The 23,786-nt window shown below is 39.3% G+C and overlaps 1 protein-coding gene across 1 annotated transcript in view; it reads right to left on the reverse strand.

Annotated features, from left to right (window-relative positions):
• Positions 1 to 1,539: 1,539 nt before the first annotated feature.
• The window catches only part of ADARB1 (adenosine deaminase RNA specific B1), a 74,921-nt gene continuing 52,674 nt past the window's right edge, over positions 1,540 to 23,786 (reverse strand). Inside the window, exons 5-10 of the mRNA XM_065750640.1 lie at positions 20,293 to 20,461; positions 19,607 to 19,755; positions 19,096 to 19,264; positions 8,108 to 8,289; positions 3,124 to 3,302; positions 1,540 to 2,372 (exon numbers count right to left, since the gene is read on the reverse strand). Coding sequence (XP_065606712.1) covers positions 2,196 to 2,372; positions 3,124 to 3,302; positions 8,108 to 8,289; positions 19,096 to 19,264; positions 19,607 to 19,755; positions 20,293 to 20,461 — 1,025 coding nt within the window. The 3' untranslated portion in view covers positions 1,540 to 2,195. The remainder of the gene's footprint in view (positions 2,373 to 3,123; positions 3,303 to 8,107; positions 8,290 to 19,095; positions 19,265 to 19,606; positions 19,756 to 20,292; positions 20,462 to 23,786) is intronic.

Below are 23,786 nucleotides of genomic sequence, written 5' to 3' on the forward strand. Positions count from 1 at the left end.
TAGCTTTAGAATAAGTCAGTCTGAGCCTCAGGTGGGATGACAATGGCGAAACCCAAGACTGCATTCAGAAAACTGTTGTCCTGTTGCTTTGTGGGGCTGGCAGAGGCTATGTGAGCACTCCAGGTTTTAACACGGGAGCAGACAGAACAGCTTAAGCTGCCAACAAAGCTGAACTAACACAGCCTGTCTGCTACAGCATGTATTTGTTCCACTGGCACGTGGAAAACTTGCTGGCCTCTGGAAGCATCAGTCTTTTCTGAAGAGATCACTAGACCACAGACTTGCTTGCCTTCCTGTAGCAGTGCTTGCTACTCTTCATACTACTATCCCAATTGTGTCTCAGTGCATCACTTCCAAGACACTAATCCAGCAGCTGAAGTTAACACACTAGTGATTTATCAGGCTTGACCATTTTTTTAAATTGAAAACTAGTTCCTATTTGAGCAGTAACAAAGCAGCACATCTCCCTGGTCTTCATGACTGGCCAGAAGTGGTTTCTACAAAGTCTCCAATGGCACAAATAGTTGGGTTAACCACCCCCCCCAGAGATGCTTGGTCTGAGGTTAACTTTAGTTACAGCTTCACAAGGCAAAGGCTTTAGCCATACAGCTGGCCAAAGGGGCTCCTGTGCTCCACTTCACTTCCTCCACAGATGTGTGAACACAACTCAAAGTTACCTCTGACCCAGTGTGAGTCTAAAAATAACCCTTCATTTGAAGCAGCCCATGGATCTGATGTCTGGTGCAGCATAGGCAAGAAGTGGGGACATAAAGCTGAGGGACAGGACCCATCAGCTAAAACATACTTGGTTTGGATTTTGTGCCACAGACTCCTGTGTCAAAGGAACATCACCTTCATCATTTGCAAAAGAATGATGATCACCAAGTGGCCTTCCAGAAAGCAAGCATGACACTTGAATAAGTATGAGCCACAGGATGTGTTTGGACATAGATTTTGGAGCAGAGATTAGTTTCAGACATTCTGTAATCCACCCCTAAATATCATATACTAAAAAGTTTTTGAAAGTGCCTTCAGTACACCAGCTAATCAAACAAATCTCAAAATATTTTCTTTCTATTTTACATTTTTTACATAAAGCTCAAGTGTCTACACCTTTTTGAGAAACACCTAACTAATTGTCAAAGAAAATGAAACCACATTAAGAGCAACTTACCTAGCTAGTTTCATGAAGACCATCACACATGTAAAGACAAAAGGGAATGAAATCTTAAAAGGGACATAACAACTTGAACAAAAGCAGAAAAGAAGTTTTAACAACTTTTTGTCCATACAAGAGCTTTTCATTTCTTTGAGAAGACAGCAATTAATGCTGAGTGACTTTTTTTGGCCATTCAGGCTTAGTGCCCTGAAAATGAGCCAATTTTTCTAAGTTATCACATTATAGTTATGAGTTCAAAGTATATACAAATTACCTACTTCTAAACAGATTTCAGCACACGACAGACTAAACTTCTTAACTTACAAATAATCATTTTGTTGTTTCCAGTTTACAGTGGTTTAAAAAAAAAGACTTCACAATGTGTGTAAATGGGAAGTAAATGTATTTTTAAAACCAGAACAGAAAGCTGCATGTTAAAAACGGGATCACAGACTAACAAATACATACATCAAAGACATGAATTTCTCAGCAGCTGGTTTTAAAGAGCAAGGAAGTAGGGGAAAACTAGCTGTCCAGACTTCATTCTGGTTTAGAGGTCTATGTGCTAGCAACATCTGCAATTCAAAAACAAATTAACAGAAGAGTAGAATCAATTTTGTTGCCTATTTTCCTTTTAAAAAATTAAGCTACTTCTTAAAAGTGTGGTGTAAAATCTAAAGAAATAATCATTTCTTCATGCACTTGATGACATTGAAGTAAAAAAACAATTATTTTAACCCAGAAAAAATGAGTCATTGTATACTGTAAGGACAGCCTTACTGCTGTAGAAGTATTTCTAGAAATACACCAGAAATTACTTTCCCATAACAAAATATACAATTATGTGTCAGATTATCATTGAGTTTCAATACTTAGGTAAAACCAAAACAGTTACTACCAAGTTTCAAAAAACAAAAAGTTACAACTCCAAACAGTAAAAAAGATGTTTTAACAGGTATGGAGATGCCAGAAAGCAATGCTGGACACCAGGATTTCCAAAGCAACTCCCTTTCCAAACTGATGTGCAGCCTGTGAATTAGACAGTGAGTGAAAACTGATCCTGTTCTATGGGTTTCTCCACCCATGCTCCAAGTCCTGCCTTCAGGAATGCTTTAAATAAACACTCTTTGGCAGTTTGATACTCTGTGGCTCCTTGTTTGGTTTCATGGTATAGATTAGGCTTGAAGATCTTCAAGCGCAAGCTGGACGAAAGCTGTGGAGATGAAAAAGACAAGGAGAGAAGAGAGAAAATGTTCTATTCAGCCAAACATTTTGAAAGCAACTGAATTATTAAAATACCAATTGGAAAAAGAAAAAGTAGTGAACTACTCAACCAAATGTACAGGCAAAGGCAACAAGCCAAAAGCACAGTATCTACTGCAGTTCTGCATCCAGTTTCACTGCAACTATCCACAACCCCTCCTCTTGCAAAACGTGTCCTCCTGCAGAGCCAATCCACATATAGAGAGAGGCACTCTTTGGACTTCACATTTCAAAAGTGCTGTGGTAGCTCCACTATAGTTAGCACGCCTTTGCTTCTTCTGGATTACCCATGTCCTTGGGCAGAAAAAGTCTAGACACTGAAAAGCTGTTAATGTATAGTATTTGTGTCTTTTTCCTAAGGCAGGACAGGGTGAAAGCTCGATAGGTTAGACTTCAGTGCAACTGGGATTATATTTCCAAAGAAATTAAAATGAGAAGGCAAAAGGAAAGGAGTTAAGATTTATTGCTTACTTAGCTGTAACCAAGGATTATCAGATCCTTGCATGTATTTTGTACCAGACTTTACACAATTAAGTAATCTAAATAAATGTGTTATCTTCCATTATGGCGTGGACTGATAGCTAATGTCAGGCCCAGCTTAAGACAGGCTCAGAAAATGGCTTCTGAATGCAGGAAGATACACATGCACATACCATAAAGAATAAAGTAGAAGTGAAAATGTTCCACTCTGGAACATATACCTTTGCATGAATACGCATCCAGCGGCTGTACAGAGCATGCTTACACAGGCGAGATGCACGACCCATTTCATCTTTGCCAGTTGTAGCATTAATAACTTCAAGACCAGTGTCTCCCACTGTCCAGTTCACACTGAAGTTTGGTGCTTTCCCAGGTTGGCGTGCTTCTGCATTGCTAATACCTGAAAGAAGAGAGATTTAATGACAACAATTAACACTAACTCCCAATCATTCTTCTATTAGGCTACTGAAATCATACCTCAAGCAAATGGCACTGATGTGTTTGGGATTCAGAATGAAAATGACACTGATAACACAGATGTTTTTAGCTGACGCTGAGCAGTGCTGCACCAAATCAAGGACAGTTCTGCTTCTCACACTGTTTTGCCAGCGAGGAGGCCAGGGGGTACAAGGAATTGGGACAGAAAGACCAGGAGGGCTGACGTAAACTGGCAAAAGGGATATTCCATATCAACGATGTCATGCTCAGCAATAAAAGCTGGAGGAGCTGCGTTGCCCTCAGACCGTGTCAGCTGGGCACTGGTCAGCTGCTGGTGAGCACATGCCTTGTTCACCTTTCTTTTTAAATTTTGTCTTATTGTTTCCTTCACAATAATCTGTCCTTATCTCAACCCAAGAATTTTCACACCCTTATCTTTTCCAGTTCTCTCCTCCACCTCACTGAGGGGGAGTGAGCGAGCAGCCATGTGGTACTTAGCTGCCTGCAGGGTTAAATGACAACATACACCTCCGGAATATCTGGTCTGGTTTACAGGGCAAACCAATTCATGAGCTATGAACCTGAAATAACTATGAAGAAGAAGAAATGTTGCTGGAGTCCAGCACAGGTAACCCTTGCCCTTAAAGTCCATTAAGGAGCAACACCAACTGAGTTCAGGACAGAGCAGATCCAACAAAATTTCCGTGGTTGTAATTGTTCAATCAATTCCCTTTCACTCTGCTGCTGTAAGAGCTTAAGTAAGTGTTTCACTTCTCATTCTAAAGCCAGTGCAGAACAACGAACCCTAGCCATGTCTCAACACATACAATTACAATTCAGCTACTAACTTTTAAGTACTATCTTCTTTGAAGTAGTTAATCCTATATAGAAGTGCCTACAACATGCTTTTTCAATTTCCCTTGCAAAAAGATGAAGTTAGATCAGAGTGGTGGTACGAGATCACATAATGTCTTGCAACCAAGACATGAAGGCATCCACACTTCAGTAGCTGTAGAGTATGTTTCATTAAAATTACCATTATTTCTACATAAATACAGCAGCCTTAGAAGGTAGTTCAGTGCTGTTTCCACAAATGTTTTAAATGTTCAAAAGCAAGCCTTAGTGCCTGGAAGACACGCTGGGAACCAGTAACACTTCTGTATACTGATTAACTTCCTTCCTTATAGCTGTGGGAGGAGGAGAGCTTCAGGGGGGTCAATTACTAAATAAACATTCTGAAATGATCACATTGAATTTTCTGATGCTGACATATTTTTATGCTTGGTTTATGTCAGCCTGGTCACTGCAACTGACAGACAGTAAGCCCAGAGAGGAAGTAAATAATAAACAGTCCCACCATTCCCCATTTGCTCCAAATGGGGGTGTTGAAAAAAAATGGAATTGGAATGAAAGTTTCCTTTATTATTATTCTCCATTTTCTTTCTAGCAATACTGTCACGACTTCTGTTGTCCATCTGAGTGGCTGCCAAAAAAATTATGTATGAAGGCTCGTGAAAACTGGAGCTGATCACACACAACCCAACAGCTTCTGTGCCATTAAAAGCCAAACACTGCAGAGCAAAACAAACCCTGCCACTCCATGAGTCACTCAACAGAAGGTCTACACCTAAAAAAACCTACTAATTGAGAGCAGAAACAAAAGGAATCTGAACTCTGGCTCTCCATAAACATGTAAATTCAGGCTTGTTTTATGAAGCTTATGTGAAACAGAGTGATTTACTTAAAGCACTACATACTGGAGAACTTATCAAACCTACTGAGGGAAGAGGGGTTAAAAAGGCTACCACATGACAAATGAGTCAGTCATATTTTTAATTTAACTTAAAAATATTTGTACTACTACTTCTGCTTGTTTCATATGCCACTGAACAAGTATGGTGATCAGATACTGTTCACGAAGTATGGCAAAAGTGACATTTTGCTCCTTTCCTCATTACTGTGAAACATCATTATTTCAATGTAAAGTTTTCCTTTAGTGAGTGATTCTCTCCTCAGACCAACACATCCTGAGTATGTGCAACTCTTTCAGCAAATACTAGAGACTACTTACCAGCTCTACTACTCTACCAGCTCGCTCATGCACAGTGGAGGTTTTATAAGAAGGGATTTTCAAATGAAGATGTTACTGAACATAACATCCAGCATGCAATATATTTCAATAGCAGTTACACAACTGCATTTCTTAGGTTATTTTGATGTCATAACAAACAAAAATGACTCTGAATTTCAACTATACTTAAATGACACCTTGGTTAGCAACACAATTAATCTGCAAGGACCCTGGAAAAATTCCAAAGAGTCTCAGAAGGTGGGTCACAGGCAGCATGAACAGGAAAACTAAGGTTGCAAAAGTAGGTGGATTCTATCTTCTCTCTCAAAAGCTAGACATGAACACAACACAACAGACTGAAAATAGTAATGGAAGGGAAAGATAGGATAGAAAGTAAAATATTTTATTCTCCTTTGAAATGTGTTACAACTAAGATATTTTAGAGAACATTGCTCTGAACTTCTTGAGGATATTCTTATAATCACGTCTAATAAGCAAAATCAATAGTCACCACTTTTTTAGGCCAGTGTGTACATACTAACAAAACCTGACAGACCTCACATCAAGCTTCATCCAAAGGCGGTGCGGTGCTAAAAACACCAAAATGGAAGATGATAAGGTACCAGGAAACACCAAAAATCACCAAAGATTATTCTGATGGACATCTTTTGTAAACAAACCAACAAACAAATCCAATTAAATTAAAAAACAAACATAGTAGTCATTCAGAAACCTGATTAAGCATGAATATTTAAAATCTTTAGAAATTCCTTCCATGTTTGTCAGCTTCTTGTTGAGTACAAGAAATGAATTAAGTTTTTGCATCTAGACCACCTGCAAAAGAGTGCGGGTACATTCACAGGCTGGAGCTCCTCTTCAAGGCACATGAAATTAGCTAAAGAAAAATAACTGGTAATACATATGAGGAATTTCTTGCCAACTCACTCTCAGCTGAAAAATAGCTGCTCCGATCCGCATGCTTCCATTTAACTTGATGAGAAAAGGATATATAAATAGAAAATGTCTTATGAAGAAAGAAAGAACATCTGATGAGAAGATTATTTTTACCAGTAGAGTAGGTAACTTCATCTTAATGCAACTGTCCCAGAAGACACACAAATTATCTCATGAGAGACTGAAAAAAACAGCTTTCATAGTGTTTTCTCAGCTAAACCATTTGAGATACAGTGGGGAAAGACAGAGTGCCATAACTGAACAGCTATTTCTGTTTTAGTTGACTTCTTTGTTAAAAATAAGCAATGATTCCACAGCTGTACAAATAAGGGAGAGATTAGAGTTTGGGAGTTACCCCTGCAGTGCTTATTTCAGGTAAGAAAACATTGTGAAATAAGTGAATCAAACAGTAGATGTATAGCTACACATAAATCCCGGCTGAATCCAACATCAGCGAGCAGAAAACTAGCTTTCAAGACTAATTCAGTAGAAAGAAATCCACTGAACTAATTCTTCTTAGTGTCTCCTCTCAAGAAAGTTTCCTGTGCATTTTGAGATACGCATTTTCATTTAACTCAAAAGCTGAGAACACTTCTCAACTCTCTCTACTGCTTCACGAGTTTTGATTGACATGTTTAAGCAATGATGCTATTTCATGGCAGATGATGATACCATTTCATAATACCATTAATTAATAAAAAAAAAAAAAAGCTAATTGTTTGGTATGCCCACAAGCTCCCTATGTTAATTTTTAAAATCCATGTCAAACCTAAAAAATGCTTTAAAATACTGATTTATTTTTCTTTTTCTGGAAAATAAACAGCTGTGCCAAAAGCCTAGCTCTGCAGAACAATGCAATACACACAACAATAGGAAGTAAGAGATTTCCGTTTCAAAGCTTTCACAACATTACTGTAATTAGATTTTTTGAATTTTCTTTAAGACAATTCAAACTTTCCTTTTAAATCATGGTTCAATTTGAAGTTACTGTTAACTCAAATACTCTCAGCCCTGCTAGAGTTTAAGCAGCTGTTTGTTACTTGCTAGGGTTTTCTGTTTTGCTGTCTGTCAGCTAACATTTTAAAATGTACACAAATATTTCTCAGGGACATTCCAACAGGCTCTAAATGCAGCATCTGTGCATTAACTATGAAATGAAAATGAAAACACTGTGACAACTGGGTCATGCAAACAAGTTGGGCAGCATGCTAACTAAAGCTAATTCTGCATTCAAGATAACAAAATAAAATGCAATCAATGGCATGTGAGGTAATCTCATCATCCACTTTTCGTTGGTTACTGGCCTAAAGATTGTGAGCCTAATATTTTTATCTTGGAAAACTGAGAAATGACATAGCTATTCAAGAAATATCTTCAATTGTAAGAGAAGTGACAGTGAGAGCTAACACACTATCCCATAGGTGATAAGAGGTTTCATTAAGCCCGGGCCTTCAATTTGCCTCAGCTATTGCTAAGGTACACTCCAGATGGCAATTACATGCAAGTGCACTCAGTTCATACTCTGGCTTCTTTCTTTTTTTGGCATCTTTTATCTCATGAAGGGTTCTTGCTATGGTATTTCTGTCTGTGTATCCCTATTAGGTTTAGACCATATCTTCTGTGTTGCAACCAGAAACCAGTTTACTCACAATACGTAATTTCCAGGTTTTGAGAACTGCAAAATCACAATGCTACTGGAACAGACTTAGTTACCGGCACGGCCTTCTCCGTTAGATACTTGCCACTAAGTAAAGGTCTGTTGAGTGTATAAAGAGGTGGTAGATCTTCTATCTCTGCTATCCTCTGGTATACGGCTCTGGATAGATGATCCCCATGATATAAACTCCCCAAGATGATGCTAGAGAAGTAAATTGGCTCCACAAAGAGGCTAAGTAAGGCTCCTTGAATACCCAATACGTTCCACCTAAGAGGGAGGGAAAAACAAAACAAAACAAAACAAAACAAAATACTTTCTTTTTAATGGAACAAGTAACATCTGCCAGACATAACAGCAGTCAATCACAATGGACCAGACTTTCACAGAACCACAGAATCACAGAATGGCTTGGGTTGAAAGGGACCCCAAGGACCATCAGGTTCCAACTTCCCAGGCACAGGCAGAGTCACCAGCCTCCAGATCTGGTACTAGACCAGGTTGCCCAGGGCCCATCCAACCTGGTCTTGAACACCTCCAGGGACAGAGCAACCATAGCCTTTCTGGGCAGCCTGTTCCAGCACCTCACTGTTCTCTCTGTGAAGAATTTCCCTTCGACATCTAATTTAAGCTTTCCCTCTTTGAGCTTGAAACCGTCCCACCTTGTCCTATCACTGTGTACTCCTGTAAAAAGTTGATTCCCCTCCTGCTTATAATCCCCTCTTAAATACTGGAAGTCCTCAATGAGGTCTCCTCGCAGCCTTCCCTTCTCACCCTGAACAAGCCCGGCTTCCTCTGCCTGTCTTTGTAGGGGAGGTCCTCCAGCCCTCTGATCAACTTCGTGGCCCTCCTCTGGGCCCTCTCCAATAGCTCCACATCTTTCCTGTACTGGGAGTCCCAGACCTGGATGCAGTGTTCCAGATGGGGTCTCCCTAGGAAATAGTAGAGAGTGACAATCACCTCCCTGTCCCTGCTGGCCACTCCTCTTCTGATGGAGCACAGGATACCATTGGCCTTCTGAGCACACTGCTGGTTCATGTTCAGTTTTTCAACCACCAGGACCCCTAGGTTCTTCTCCACAGAGCTTACAACCCTTCCTCTCTTGAACATAACATGACTATGGTAACACAGCTATGACACCTGCCAGAATTTCAGAGATCAGCTCAGCAAAATTCTGAGCAAGGCAACCAATAGGTCTACTGACAGCACTCCCTTCAGGGACAAATCCTTTATTTCCCTGCTAACATGTGTGGTGATACATTTTGCAGCTGCAGTCTAATGCAAGAGATGGACAGGATCATTTAGTCAGAGAAAACCAAACTATAACATCATCAACATTAAGAAAAACTTCTCTGTAAGAGTGATTGGGCACTGGAACAGGCTGTACAGGGAGGTGGAGTCACCATCCATGGAGGTAATCAAGAAATGTCTAGATATGGTGCTCATGGACATGATTTAGTGGGCAATATTGGTAGGTGGACAGTTGGACTACATGGTCTTAGAGATCTTTTCCAACCTTAATGATCCTGTGATTCTATGATCCTCAGTCGCAAACAGTAGCTGGTGCCTCCAAGATAGCTGGCAGTGGACAAACCATTCACCCCAGAATGCAAGTAGAACACCTGGAAGACCTCAGTACCTCATCACCACAGGCGAAAGTTTGTCCTTTAAATCCTAACCAAACTGTCCACATCCTGCTGCCAAAAAGGATATTTGTATTTGGCTTCAGTAGTCATGGGCAGGATGAAAACAATCTCCAGGTGCACAGACTCTTGGCTTACTTTAGCTGTTCCACAGATTGCAGCCATAAATCCCTGTCTGCATAATTTTGATTCACATCAGACCAAGTCTAGCAGCAGGAATCTAGCACGCATAGGAGAATAATACTGAAGAAAGTCTGTGTCTGTGTTAATTAGATCAAGCTCTCAATCTGTATGTTACTGTATGAAACAGTTTTTAAAACCTCAGTCTCCTGTAAAGTATTTCCATTGTCCTCTCTTCTGAGGTATATTTGCAAACAATTTGGCACTATTAAAACAGCTTAACTGAGTACAACTGTAACACCCAGACAACTGGAAACACAAGCAGAAGGAAAGTTTCTTTCAGAGCTTAATAAAAAGAAATATTAAAAATATCACAATGGAAGTTCTTGTTCTCATGCAGACTGGTTGCTGTCCTTATCAAAATGTACATCCTAAACTATCTTACAGGATGCCCCTAAAAAAGAGAACTGTGGTTAACAGTGTACCTTGTGCCTTGTCCTGGGATGGCATGGCTACATAACCATCAGTTCAGGCTAGTAACTGTACAGTACAACTGTTTTGTTACTTTGAAAAATGGAACTACACATTTTGGCTTGCAAAATGTTGAAAGAAAAGTAGAACAAAATTTGTACCCCAAGGAAACAATTTATTTGTGTAGCTTTACTGTGGATGAAAATAAAAGAAGTGTGCATTAGCTTACTCACCTGTCATTAAAAAGGTTTTCCCTAATGTACGAGTAAAAATACTGTGTTAACAAAAGATAAGGCATATATATTATATTGAATAAAGGCCTATTCTTCATGATGGTGAAAATGAAAAAAACAGCCAAGCATAAGATTAAATGTATCAAGAGAAAGCTACTGCTTCCCAGAATCTAGGCACCCTTCTAAGGATCTTGCTATGACTAGAATTTTGTAAGCACAAAATTCACACATTTGTCACCTTAAGTGACAAATAAACTGCAGTAGTTTCCTTGATATTGGCAGTATTATCTACAAGAAGCATAGAGAGAAGCATACAAACTACTATCACAGACAGATAATATTATGGAAGAATCATCTGGAAAAAATGTAAGAGTAAGCATTGCAAATTAGGTTCTTAGAATTGTATCTGAAGTTTACAGACACGCAATTAAGCTTCTAGGCCTATCAGATTTTATTTTTCTTGAACAGTACTTGAGTAATGGATAGACATTTTAAAAAAGGCCAGAGTATACCTCTGACAAGCCCTGGCTCCCTAAATCCAACTTTTGCCAGATCCCCTGCCTGACTTCCATGTTCAGTATTTCTAGACTGTGTGTTTTGTGCTTTCTCCTACCTCTCAGACTTAATGGTCTTGGTTGGCACAGAAAATGACAGCTAAAGCTTGTCTTGCTAAAATCTTTCAAGATCTTAAGATTAAGATGAGAGGATTTTGGACACTTAAACAGCTTCTGCAAGGTGAACTATACAAACCTGTACTACAATAGCTATTCTGTAGTAACTGCCCATGCCTCTGTTTTTGCAGGAGTGCACTTTATCACTTTTACCACTTCGATGTGTGCCTATGAGCACTGGATTCAGAGCAACTGGCTTGCTGCAAGTACAAGCTTTGGAGAAAACATTCAGAAGTGCAAAGCCTTAAGCTCTCAAAATCTGCTGGCTGGGGTTAGATGATGGTTGAGTTTATAAAATTTGCTTTAGATTTCAATTGTTTTGATGAAATAATATGTAAGTATCTAAAGAAATACGTAATTATGTTGGAAACTGGTAGTGACTCAGATAAAAAAACAAAGCAAGTTCAAACTTTGAAACAGTGGTAGAAAGTAAGGATTAAACAGAAACTTTCTTGTTCCTATTTGAACTGTACTTTTTTCTGGCTAACAGTAATTTCTCACTGCCAATAGTACATACACTAAAACCTCCTCCACAGACTGTACTGGGAAGGAGCTGTACCAATACTTCGCATCATTTTTCAAAAAAACACTAGGCCTTTTGTAACATGACATAGTAAAACTGACACATACTAGTTCACAAGCATGACTTGTCAGAACATTTGTCAACAAAAGCCATCAATTTAGTACTTAAATTTACTGAAACCACAATTTCTTTTGAAGTGAATGGGCCAAATTCTCTATAGATTCACTCTAAACCATCAGGTGCAGAGCACAGAGTGCACAAATGTTAATAAATTCAGGTTTTCTATCTTTTCTACCAAGCCAGTGAAACACCTAGAAATACAATTTTTTTCTTCACATTAGTACATAAAAGTAGCATGAGAAAAAGGTTAAGTAACTGAAACTGGGTAAATCAAGTTTGCAAAGCCAAATCTTCCAGTGCTCACAGTGATTCGCTACCACAGAAAGGAACCTTTCCACTGTAATGCCACACTGCAGCACCACACTGCAGCAGACTGGATACAGATCCTGGCCATGATACAGTGCTCAGGTAAGAGAAATTGACAGCTTGAAAAGTGGTAATGGGAGAAAATTCTCCATCGCTAATTCAGTAATTTAAATCTCTTCTGCAACAGCCATCAGCAAAAATACAAAGCTTCCACATGAAATGACTTAATCCTGAGTCCAAATCTTACTGGGCAGACCAGAGTGAACCAGACCAGGCAATACCTTTTCTCAACATCAAAATAGGAAAATGGCACCACATTTGCAATACAAAAAAAGCAACAAAGCACAAGGTTAAGCAGAAAATGGCTGCTGCATTATGTCAATGGAAATACTGACATGTCTACTTGGCTTGCAGTTAAGAGTTTCTCTGAAGAAGAGAGCCTCAGCAGGCAAGGAAACATCCTCCTCCCTAAAACTTTTCACTGGAAACCACTGTCTACCTGAGTATAAAAGACATGCTCTCTGTGGCATATTCTCATTATATTCACTCACATGATACTCTGAAGGTTCTGGTTTTAAGTTACCATAAGAACCAAGAGATTTTTCTTTCACAAGCTTTATAAAATTTCAAGCTAAATTGACACTCTAAATACCAGCTTTTATGCTGATTAAAAACCACAAGCCAAAAGATTTAGTTCCAGACTGTCAACACCTAAATGTAGCTGTCTCTACTCGAGTCAAGTGTCTCAACCTCATTACAGTTATTAAACTGGTGGTTTATTCAGTATCCGAGTAAGGCCATTTTTATTTGGCTGCACAGCTCTTCATCAATGAGACAACTGTCTACTTCAAGGGAAGCTGGGGCATCTTGTGCAGATGGGGATACCCACAGTCAAGCAGCATGTGATATCCCTTCACCTTTTCTCTGCAGTTTCAGAAGTGATACACAGCACAAGGAAAGGTAACCTGACAAGGTGCCAGTGAGCTCAAAGGATTGTTTACGTGTCCTTCACTTCTGAGCAGCCTTTTGTGACACAGAAGTTCCTTCAGTCACTCAATACTTTGTTTCACCACCAGAGTCTCACTAAGATCATGTATAACCACAGCTACATTTGATGAGGCACCTCACTTTCTAGAGTTCTAGTAATCATCAGAAAAATACTTAAGCAGAAAAAGGTAAATAAGTCATATATCAAAACCACAGCTCTCTTTTTTTTCCTCAGATGGGGTAACTGATTTACTGCAATAGCCCTTATTAGTCCCTGGATTAAGAGTTTCTCTGTTCCCATCACCATACACATTAGCTGCTGCTGCTTTTCTGAGACAAGAAAATAGAAATCCTAAATTTATCTATTTGGTCACAGAGCAGCTCAAGACAAAACAAAGGGAGGATAACAGTAAAAGGATGCTGTAAACTGCAGAATGAAGTTGCACCCTATAGTTTCCCCAGCACTAAGCCTGATTGAAGAGGACTTTGTATATTACAACCTTCTTCCTCCTTAGTCTTATTTAATTGATTGTACTGCTCTCTGTAAAGTCAGAGCAGTGATAGTTTTCAAGTTTAAAAAGAATAAAATCTGAAAAAGGGGGAGGAAAGGGGAAAAGCTTGACTCCTGAAAGGTCAGAACATAAAAGCACTATCTGATCTTATCCGTGCATTGTGGCTTGCCATAGCTGTGCTGTGGCACAGCACTGAAACATCCCTGTCCTTGTATTGTGAAATCTTTGTTCAGTTTACAACACAGCTCCACAAACACCTGCACAGAGAGAGGCACAAGTGTGCAGGAGAGGTTCAGCAGCTGGGCATGGATAGTGGTAGGCTCCTGAAACTGTTCTGCCATTAGGAAATACACTATGGAAAACGTACTCCCAAACTCAGCTTAGAGTAAGCTTGCTTTCTAAAAGCAAGCAAACACTGAACCAATGAAACTTCTTCCTGTAGATAATCTCAGCAGTTTCATTCTGCTGAGATAAATGATGAAAGATGCAGCAAACTGTGTGAGGAGCAACAATTTGCTCAGTCTGACCTGCACATAGTATGTATATTATTAACTTATATACATTTATATATTCACTGTTTGCTATGAAAAATAAATTGTGTATAATTACATACATCTCCCATTTAGTATCAGGTTCATTATTTCACTGAAAATTTAAAATAAAAATTGCACCAACAGATCATCTTTTTTGATGAAGGAATTTCTTGTACAAAAATCCTGCTTTGCAGTGAGCCTCTGTTTTGCATTAAGAAGTTCAACCATCTCAAAAATTCCAGATGCAAACAAAAAACTATTCTGATTCAGAACTGCTGCTGAGTTTCTCCTTGGGATATATAGACCCTGTGTCTATATTTTGCTCTACAACTTTGAATTCCCCATGTACTCTTAGGTAAAAGTGAAACTAAAAGAAGAAATTTTCCAACCAAGACTTACCAACCAAGACTTTGCCATGTCCATCTAGGAAGTAACCTTGCACCCAGACATCCACAGCTTGTTGAAAGGGGTGAGCCAATTTTCCTTCTTTATTGCTATTGCAGTGTAGCGCCTGTATCACATCTGAAGGCACTGTCATCCTATTCTTTTGCCATACATAAATGTATATATCTGTTGACTAAGTTTTTAATTGGCACTGTGACCTTGTGACGACACCTAGCATCAAACATAGCAGGGTACAGTTTACCTCCTACTAAAAGCTGGTGGAACATGAAGTCTCTGCTTTTTAGGTTCCAGATGTCCTCCTACTCCAGGAACAAAAACTTTAAATTAATTGCTGAAAGCCTTGAATTTATTTAAAGGTATCAGTTCCACAGAAACTACAACAGATACAAAGACCACAATAATGCTATTTGATAGAGCATGTTCTCAGCTACAAAACACTATTTTTCAGCTTAGTCACCATCACTAGCTATGTATTTCCACCATCCATGAACAAGAGCCTTCATGCCATGTGTCAAAACCTTCACCAGAAGTGGCACACTGTTGCTGTTGCTGAAATGCACTGCCCACCACCTCACTGTGCTCACATCCACTGTTTGTTCTTCATAAATGTTCAGCAAGCATTAATGAATGTCAATGGGTGTATTTTTTTCCTCAAGGTGAGATTTAATAGCACACCTTTGTTTCATATGCACTTCCATGTCATATGGTCCTCTGCTACCATTAGTTACACGGCATCAAAATGGAATATTGGTTGGAAGGTTCAACTTCTAGTGCCATACCACCACCATCTGCCTCTGACATTGTGGGCCAACATCATAAAAGTAAGCATTACTTTTGGAGCAGTCCTTGTATATTCACCACTCACGCTGTTAATTGCAGAAAGAACAGGCAGACCTGATTTCATTCACTTAATCTCTCTGTCCTCTCTCCTTTCTGTGTAAATCTGATGTGTAAATCTGATTTCTCTTTTTTTTTTCTGAGGAGATTAACTCAATCTCTAAGATCAATGTCCTCCTTTCTTGAGCCACTGTATCAACATGCAGCAACATCTTCATGTAGAGCAGAGTCAGTCTTTTTCTTCAAGTGGCCTCGTCACCATAATTTAGATCAATAAGTACAAGAGGTCCACAGTCTTTGATAGCAGCACTTCTCAAAAACATCTTTCTGCTCATCCTGAGGTAAGACTTTTAACTACAGACAGTAAAATTTATCTTCCCTTGCAGGTGAACCTGGGCTGTCATCAGACAGCTCTGATTTGTCCCAGCGTTTCTGGTGTTACCTGGATCTGTGGCATATTGTGTCACTGGTGTGGATGGTTACATAATGGTACATACTGGATGGTGGTTTCCTACCTCTTTCTCTAAGGTTTTTAATCCAGGTGTTGCACAGCCAAAACATATCAAAAGTAAGGCATTCAAACTGGCCACTTGGCTAAGATCTGTTCATAGAATCATAGAATCACTCAGGTTGGAAAAGACCTTCAAGATCATCGAGTCCAAACACAACCTAACCGTACTACTCTACTTATAACAACCCTCCACTAAATCATATCCCTGTGCACCACGTCCAAACAGTTTTTAAACACATCCAGAAATGGTTCAGAAGAAACGTTCCTCCTATTGCTGGTCAGAAAGCATACCAAGCACACTACAGAAAGCCATGGAGCTTTCCATTTAGAATAACTCTCAAACTCAAAAAAACCTGGATGGGCAGAAACAGAGCTGCTCAACACACAGCCTTCAGTGGGCACACAGAAAAATTTCAAGTTGTTTTTCTGCCACTTTGTTAGTCCCCACCTAGGTGGTGGGGTCAAGAAGGAGAAGCCAACAGGGGAATAAACAGCAAGACAAAGTTACAAACTTCCATTCGGACATGGCACTGAAAATAACACAAAACAAGTTCAGTACAGTGGCATGCGATGTTCTTGCATAGCAAAGAAGTAATATTTTTCCCTCTTCTATGATAGAAGAGCACCAGTGACTTCCCCTTTATTTTTTAATTAAACCACTTCTCAAATCCCAGAGCCTTCCTAGCAAGGAAATAGAGTGAAAAAAGCAATTCAATTCTTCTTATCAAGACAGTAAACCTTGATTTGAAAGTTTTGTGAGAAATTAAGTAACTATGTGAACCCAAAAAGCTTGAAATGAATGTAGGGGAATAACATATCAAAAAGGACAAAAATATGCACAATGAAGTACCATGGAATAAGCTTAGGATCTTTTTTTAAAACAAATGCATGCATATAATGCCACCAAACAACTATTCTTGTCATAGAATAAAGTTGTCCTGAAATTTCACCAAGACACTAAGGTAATCCTGTTTGAATGCTCCTAATCCAGATGAGAGTACATTCTCTTTTACCTAGACAGGCCTGTTGCAGTTTTCCACAGCCTTTAACCTTGCAAAGTCATTATGAGTTAGAGTTTAGCACCCCTCATTTCCTTTCTGTCTAAAGCACACTTATCAAGTCTCTTTTCTTTTTTCCTGCCTCTTCCAACACACAAGCACAAAGTGCTTTTTCAGGAGGTTACTTAGGGAGAGAAAGGGATGCTGAGTATCTGCCAACAGCTAAGACAGAATGAGGTGAGCTGAGCTAGCTGGAGCAAAGCAGCAGATCCAAGAGCTATTTCACATGTGCTACCTCAGCCAACACAACACAAGCCCTGGCCTGAGATGGCTAAACCTTCCAGTGTACAGTCAACCCAAGGATGCTCATCCACTCTTGCATTAGATCTCACCCATTACTGATGGTGGGCTTGATGTGTCACTGTAATAATCCACACAGATATGGCTGTTCACACACAGTCTTCCTGCTCTGCATTGCCCATGCAATCCTCCACACAGTACCTATCCACAGGTTTTCCAGGCTGGGACTGAAACTTTGAGAAACCTCAGTGGAAGAACACAGCTCAAGGGCATTCTGGAGCACTGACTGCTGGAAACTACGTAGCAATGCAATCTTTCAAATTTAAATGGACAAAATAAGGTCATAAGTGTCAGGGAAATGTAAAAAAAAAAAAAAAAAAAAAAAAAAAAAGAATATGAAAATTTGGGCCTCCTTACCCGTCATACAGTCTTTGTTCTGTGTCAAAGGGTTCTATTTGCTTCCTTCACTGGCACAAACAAAATTATTCACATTAGCCCCAAGGAGAGGTGACAGCTAGCTACGCAAGCGAGAGATGGATTCTGTTCTGCATCACACAAAATCAACAAAATAGTCAAATGTGTTCTAGCTCAATAACTGCCTTCATTTTTTATTTTCACTAACAGCAATGATGATGTGATTAAAGAAGTCAATGAATGCAGTTTGAGTATCACTTTGGATGGTCAGAAGAAGTAATTGATATGAAGCTTTGTGTACTATTGAAAACATTATTAAAATTTTTTCTATGTCATTTTTGTAGAACTACTTTTCAACAACCTACTGCCCTAGCTCCTGAAAGCACTGAACCATTTATGTTAGAAGGATTTAAATAAAGTAAAATGTCTTTCTTTGGTGGGGATGATGATTACTTGAGACAAGACCAGAGGAAAAGAGCAATTACTTAAAATTAATCCTGTATGTTTTTATTTGGTGTACACAGTTGATAATTATAGTTCAAATATATTTTTCTACATTAAAATACACTTATTAAATTTTGCATCAGACCGTGATCTTACTGAACAGCACAGCTATTTTACTTAAAAAATGACTGAAACATATTCAGCCAAAAAACCTGCTATTTCTTATCTGTTCCACAAGAAAAAGGAGTCTGCAAACACAAAGATTTATTTTAAAAATATTACAATTTTCCAGCAACTCTCACAGATTTCTGTTCCTTTTTTTAAGGATATTACATCTAAATTTGGTAGACTATCATCTACCTATTCCCAATTTTCAAAAAATGTTTCAATCTTTCAATATTTGTCTGTTAATAATGGTGAGAAAGAAGATATTGGATAAAAAATATATATATATATAAAAAAAAGGACTTGTACTGGAAAAAAATATTTAATTAACAATAAAAATATTGAAACTTAAATCTAAATAATTGTGAAGTTAGAAAAGTGCCCATCAATTAATATATATATAAAGTATGCTTTGTTGTTTTTTATATTTATACTTTATATATATCTATAGTTTTATATATATATAAAACTCTATTATATGGTATAAATTTAAGTCTGTCAATAGAATACATACGTCCCATTGATATACAAGGAGGTACACCATCAGAAGAAATTATTCAAATTTAACAAATGCTGTTTTGCTAATGCTACGTTGGGACTTGGGGGAAAAGGCATTCCTCTGATATTTTCCAGTGATATAATACAAAACAAAGCTGTTATGACTTAAGAATCTGGTTTTCATCTCGCTTTTGAAGACAGCAGGAGGTTTGACACCAAGTGCAGGTGAGGAATCAGAACTTTATTTCTGGAGTTACAGCCATGTTATAACTAAGCAATGAAACCAATCAACAACCTGCACATTCATTACTGCTGCCATGTGTCCCTCCTTTCTTATCCAGCACTAAAGGCAACGGTAGAAAAAAGCAGTTATTTTGTCTCTCACCTTGCTATCTTGTCACTGCATGACATAGTCAGTAGCCTTTCACCTTGCAATACTCCATCCCAAGTCTGGATAGTGATGGTAGAGCGCACAGGGATCGTCCCTTCCCCAGATTCTATTTTTGTTCGTAGCTGCCCTCTCGCTTTACGGTTTGGATGTCTGTCCCCTTGATCTGAATGACAAAAGGAAGCATAGTCAGCAGACAATTCTTAAATAGTGTTTTGGGCATTTTAATGAAATTGATTAACAGATCAGGACAGAGAACAACCATTAAAAATAGAAACGCTGAGATGGCTTGATTAGTTCTGCAAGAATGTTTGCTGAACCACTGGCTTATCTTTGCTGGCATTCAGCCTCTTAAAGTCCATGTGGTTGATCAGTAAGAACAGCTCAGATCTTTGACTAATACACATCTCCAATAAAGGAAAGAAGACGCTTGAATTTTAACCGTGTCACTTCCACATGCTCGAATAATACTTTAAACACCAATGCTAGAATAGTACTGCTGTCATACCCTCTTGTGCTGCTTCATGTGGTGAGAAAATTCTAGCATCTCCACAAGGAGATGTGCTGATATAGAGATGAAACTGCACATTCTCCTTCAGTTTAAAACCGCCTCGCTCTGATTTGATAAAAATTGATTTTTCCTGATCATCTTTATTGCTGAAACAGAGAATAAAGCTTAAGTCAAAAACAAAATTAATACATAAATAACATAAGCTGCTCAGTCTTAACAGGTATTAAAAGCAAACACAGGATGTCTGGAAATTTTACAGTGTAAGTGTAACAAGATATTACAAATATCAGAATGAAAAGTCAATGGATATGACTAGAGAGCCTTTTACATTCTTCACAATGGGCTTCAGAGACTTATCAGAAAACAAAGCAACATCACACATTAGACCATTTGAGATTATTTTGATTTACATGTTTGTTGATTACAAAATGATTCCCCGCAAGCTGCTACCTTCTCAGGACCAACAATGAACCAAATATATGTTTTGTTCATGACAAATTTTAGCATAAAAGTCATGAGTTCTCAGTTAAACATCCTAATGCAACAAGTGGTACTTTACACATCAGTTTGCTTCAGCAGGGCACTTTAGAACAAGTGTTTCACATTTAAATTATGAGTAATAAAGATACAATTTTGACAGCTTTTCAGTTGCATGGGGCCAGCTTATCTTCCCATAAGCCTACCTTAGATAAAGCTCAAGTTGTGTATACAGAAATTTAAGCAAGCACCGTCGAGATATAATTTCTGCATGGCAATCATTTAATGCAAGACCACGATCGCTCATGTATTCACCATTGATGCATTTTGTTCCTGTAGAAACACTTATTACCAGAGCATCTTTCACATCTGTTCCTGGAAAAACAAAATTTTAGAAGGAAGACACAATTAAAATCACAATCTAGCAAGAGATCTTCCTGTAGAATTCAAACAAGGCTCTTTTTTGCTCTGTTCCTTTTTCAATTTTTTTTCTTGTGATTTTTTCTTAAAAGCAAAAGATTTACTCAGACTTATCCAGTATGGCCTATGTTTCTTGAGAGTTCTTCATTTTGGAGTTCAGATACGCTAGGAACTGAAAATCTGTACAGAAGAATTGCTGCTCCAGGAAGCATTACTCAAGCTTAAGCTCCAAAGATGATATTTTTTATCTGAGCCCAAACAGCCAGCTGATTTATGGCACAGAACTTTGGACATATACGAAGATGTTCACAGCAAATCTAGAAGTATACACTGTTAAAATGCATTCATTTATTTAAAAAAGACACAGAATAAAAGGGTACTAAGCCATCGACATGAAACGTAAAACTGGAGAATGAAGGAAGATTGACTGCTTAAACCACTGTAGAACTTATCAGCACTACAAGACTTCTAGAGACGTATTCCTTAATGTTAAATATTTGGGCACAACAGAATTTAAAAATATTTTCTGTGTCTTCTATGCAAACTACAACCTTTGTCATTAAATTTAAAGAAAAGTCAGCTCTATTAAGAATTCAGAAAGATAGAACCTTACATCCACCTATCAAAATAAAGCAAACAACATTAGAGACAGAAAGTAACCAGCCCTACCAGCACTCACTGCTTATGAAATAAATATTAATCAAAGTACAGCCTTGACAAAAATAGATGAGGCCAGCTGCCCTGTCTCCTGAGGGTGGAGAAGTGGGGAGCCACTTCATTGCTACAACACAGCACAGTTCTGCAACAGGGTCCAAGCACCCTTTAGATACTGAAAATTTCAGTATTACACTCATGCAAAGCCCCCTTCTAGCCCCATGTAAAGCTAGTTCTTCAGTTAATAAAAATGTATTTGCATGTTAATTAAGCATTGATTCTTTGGGCAAATCTCTTTTCTGAGAATTTTTGACAGATACAATAAAACCTTGCTAAATATGATGAAATTAAAAAAAAATGCAGACCTACAGCAAGTTCTTCACTGATAGGTCACCATTATGAACCACAGAACCATAGAATCACAGAATGACTCGGGTTGGAAGTGACCTTAAAGCCCACCCAGTCCCAACTCCTGCCATGGGGTGGGACCTGCAAGTGGGACACCGTTCAGCAAGCAACCCAGGATAGCCCAAAGCCCCATCCAGTCTGGCCTTGAGTACTGCCAGGGATAGGGCACCAATAGCTTCTAAGCAGACCATTCCAGTGCCCCACCAACCTCCTGTAAATAATTTCTTCCTTATATCCGATCTAAGCCTCACTTTTATAGTTTAAAACTATAAAACTCTTGTCCTATCACTACACTCCCTGATAAAGAATCCTCAGTTTTCCCATAGGCCTCCTGAAAGGCTGCTACAAGGTCTCCCCAGAGCCTTTTTATTCTCTAGCAGTTTCTCATCAGATGGGCTTCAGGAAATATTTTAGTTTCTTACTTCACATACATTTGGAATTTACTCGGAGTACAAAGTCAGTGATGGAAGACATTCAAAGTCAGGGCTTATTTTAAATCACCCAGAAGACTATATTTTTTTACAAACTTATCTGTATTAAAAACACAATGTTTGCTTTTATGGGTCATGTAATACTTAATGAAAACAAGTGATGCCAGAGGAGTTGGGGCAGAATGATCTCTTGCCTCAGTCTTGATATGAGATAATTATTTTTAAATCATTTTTTAAATGGTGTCATGTTTCTTGAGCCCTAAGATGGTGTTTCGGGTGGTAGCATGGGGTGCTGCATATGTTTCAAGCCACCCAGTAGCTGCCTCCACCATGGTGAGCACATAAAGCTGGCCATTGTGAGTTCATGTCAAGGTGATGTAATCAACCTGCCACACCTCCCCATATTTATACTTTTGCCATCGCCCTTCCTCCCAAAGAAGTTTCATCCTCTCGGCCTGTTTAACTACGGCGTATGTATCACAGTCATGTTTAACCTGTGCAATAACATCCATAGTTAAGTCCACCCCTTGGTCTCTAGCCCATTTATATGTTGCACCCCTTCCTTGATGGCCTGAGGTCTCATGGGCCCACCGAGCTAGAAATAATTCACCCTAGTGTTGCCAGTCCAAGTCTACTTGAGCCACCTTAAGTTTGGCAGCTCGATCTACCTGATGGTTATTCTGTTGTTCCTCAGTTGCCCGGCTCTTAGGAACATGAGCATCTACATGGCGCACCTTTAAAACCGTATTCTTTATTCAGGTAGCAATATCTCTCCACAGTTCAGCAGCCCAAATAGGTTTACCCTTCCGTTGCCAGTTGTCCTGTTCCCACTGCTGCAACCACCCCCATAAAGCATTTGCCACCATCCAAGAGTCAGTATAAAGATATAGCATGGGCCACCCCTCTCGTTCAGCCACATCTAAGGCCAGCTGGACAGCCTTTACCTCTGCAAATTGACTTGATTCCCCTTCTCCTTCAGTGGCCTCTGCAACTCGTGTGGGGCTCCACACAGCAGATTTCCATCTGCGGTGCTTACCCACGATGCCACAGGATCCATCTGTGAACAGGGCATATCTCTTTTCATTGTCTGGTAGTTTGTTATATGGTGGGGCCTCTTTAGCACGTGACACCTCCTCTGCTGGTGATGTTCCAAACTTTTTACCTTCAGGCCAGTCCATGATCACTTCTAGGATTCCTGGACAGCTGAGGTTCCCCATCCAAGCTTGCTGTGTAATCAGCACAATCCACCTACTCCAAGTGGCATCAGTAGCATGATGGGTGGAGGGGACCTTTCCTTTGAACATCCAGTTCAGCACTGGCATGATATCATCAATGTATTGAAAGTACTCAGGAGCACCACCCTGTTCCAATGCAGTTTGGATCAACCCATGGCAAATAGCTGGGCTCTGCTTCCACCCCTGGAGTAAACGGTTCCAGGTGTACTGAATGCCCCTCCAGGTGAAGGCAAACTGTGGTCTGTATTCTGTGGCCAAGGGAATTGAAAAGAAGGCACTGGCAATGTCAGTGGTGGCATACCACTTGGCTGCTTTTGACTCCAGTTCACACTGGAGTTGAAGCATGTCCAGCACAGCAGCACTCAGTGGGGGTGTGACTTCATTCAGGCCACAATAATCTACTGTCAGCCTCCATTCTCCACTTTTTTTGCTGCCTTTCTCGATGGTGGTGGGGTTGAGGCCCCCACTCGCCTGTATCTTCCTCTTCTTTTGCCACCTCTTCTTTCTGTTCGAGGCGTGAGGACACACGTTTCCATTTCTGGCCTTCCACAG

This window comes from Cyrtonyx montezumae, unplaced genomic scaffold (assembly GCF_038088225.1).
Source record: "Cyrtonyx montezumae isolate F1298 unplaced genomic scaffold, pur_monq_1.0 scaffold_7, whole genome shotgun sequence".
NCBI classification, from domain to species: domain Eukaryota; kingdom Metazoa; phylum Chordata; class Aves; order Galliformes; family Odontophoridae; genus Cyrtonyx; species Cyrtonyx montezumae.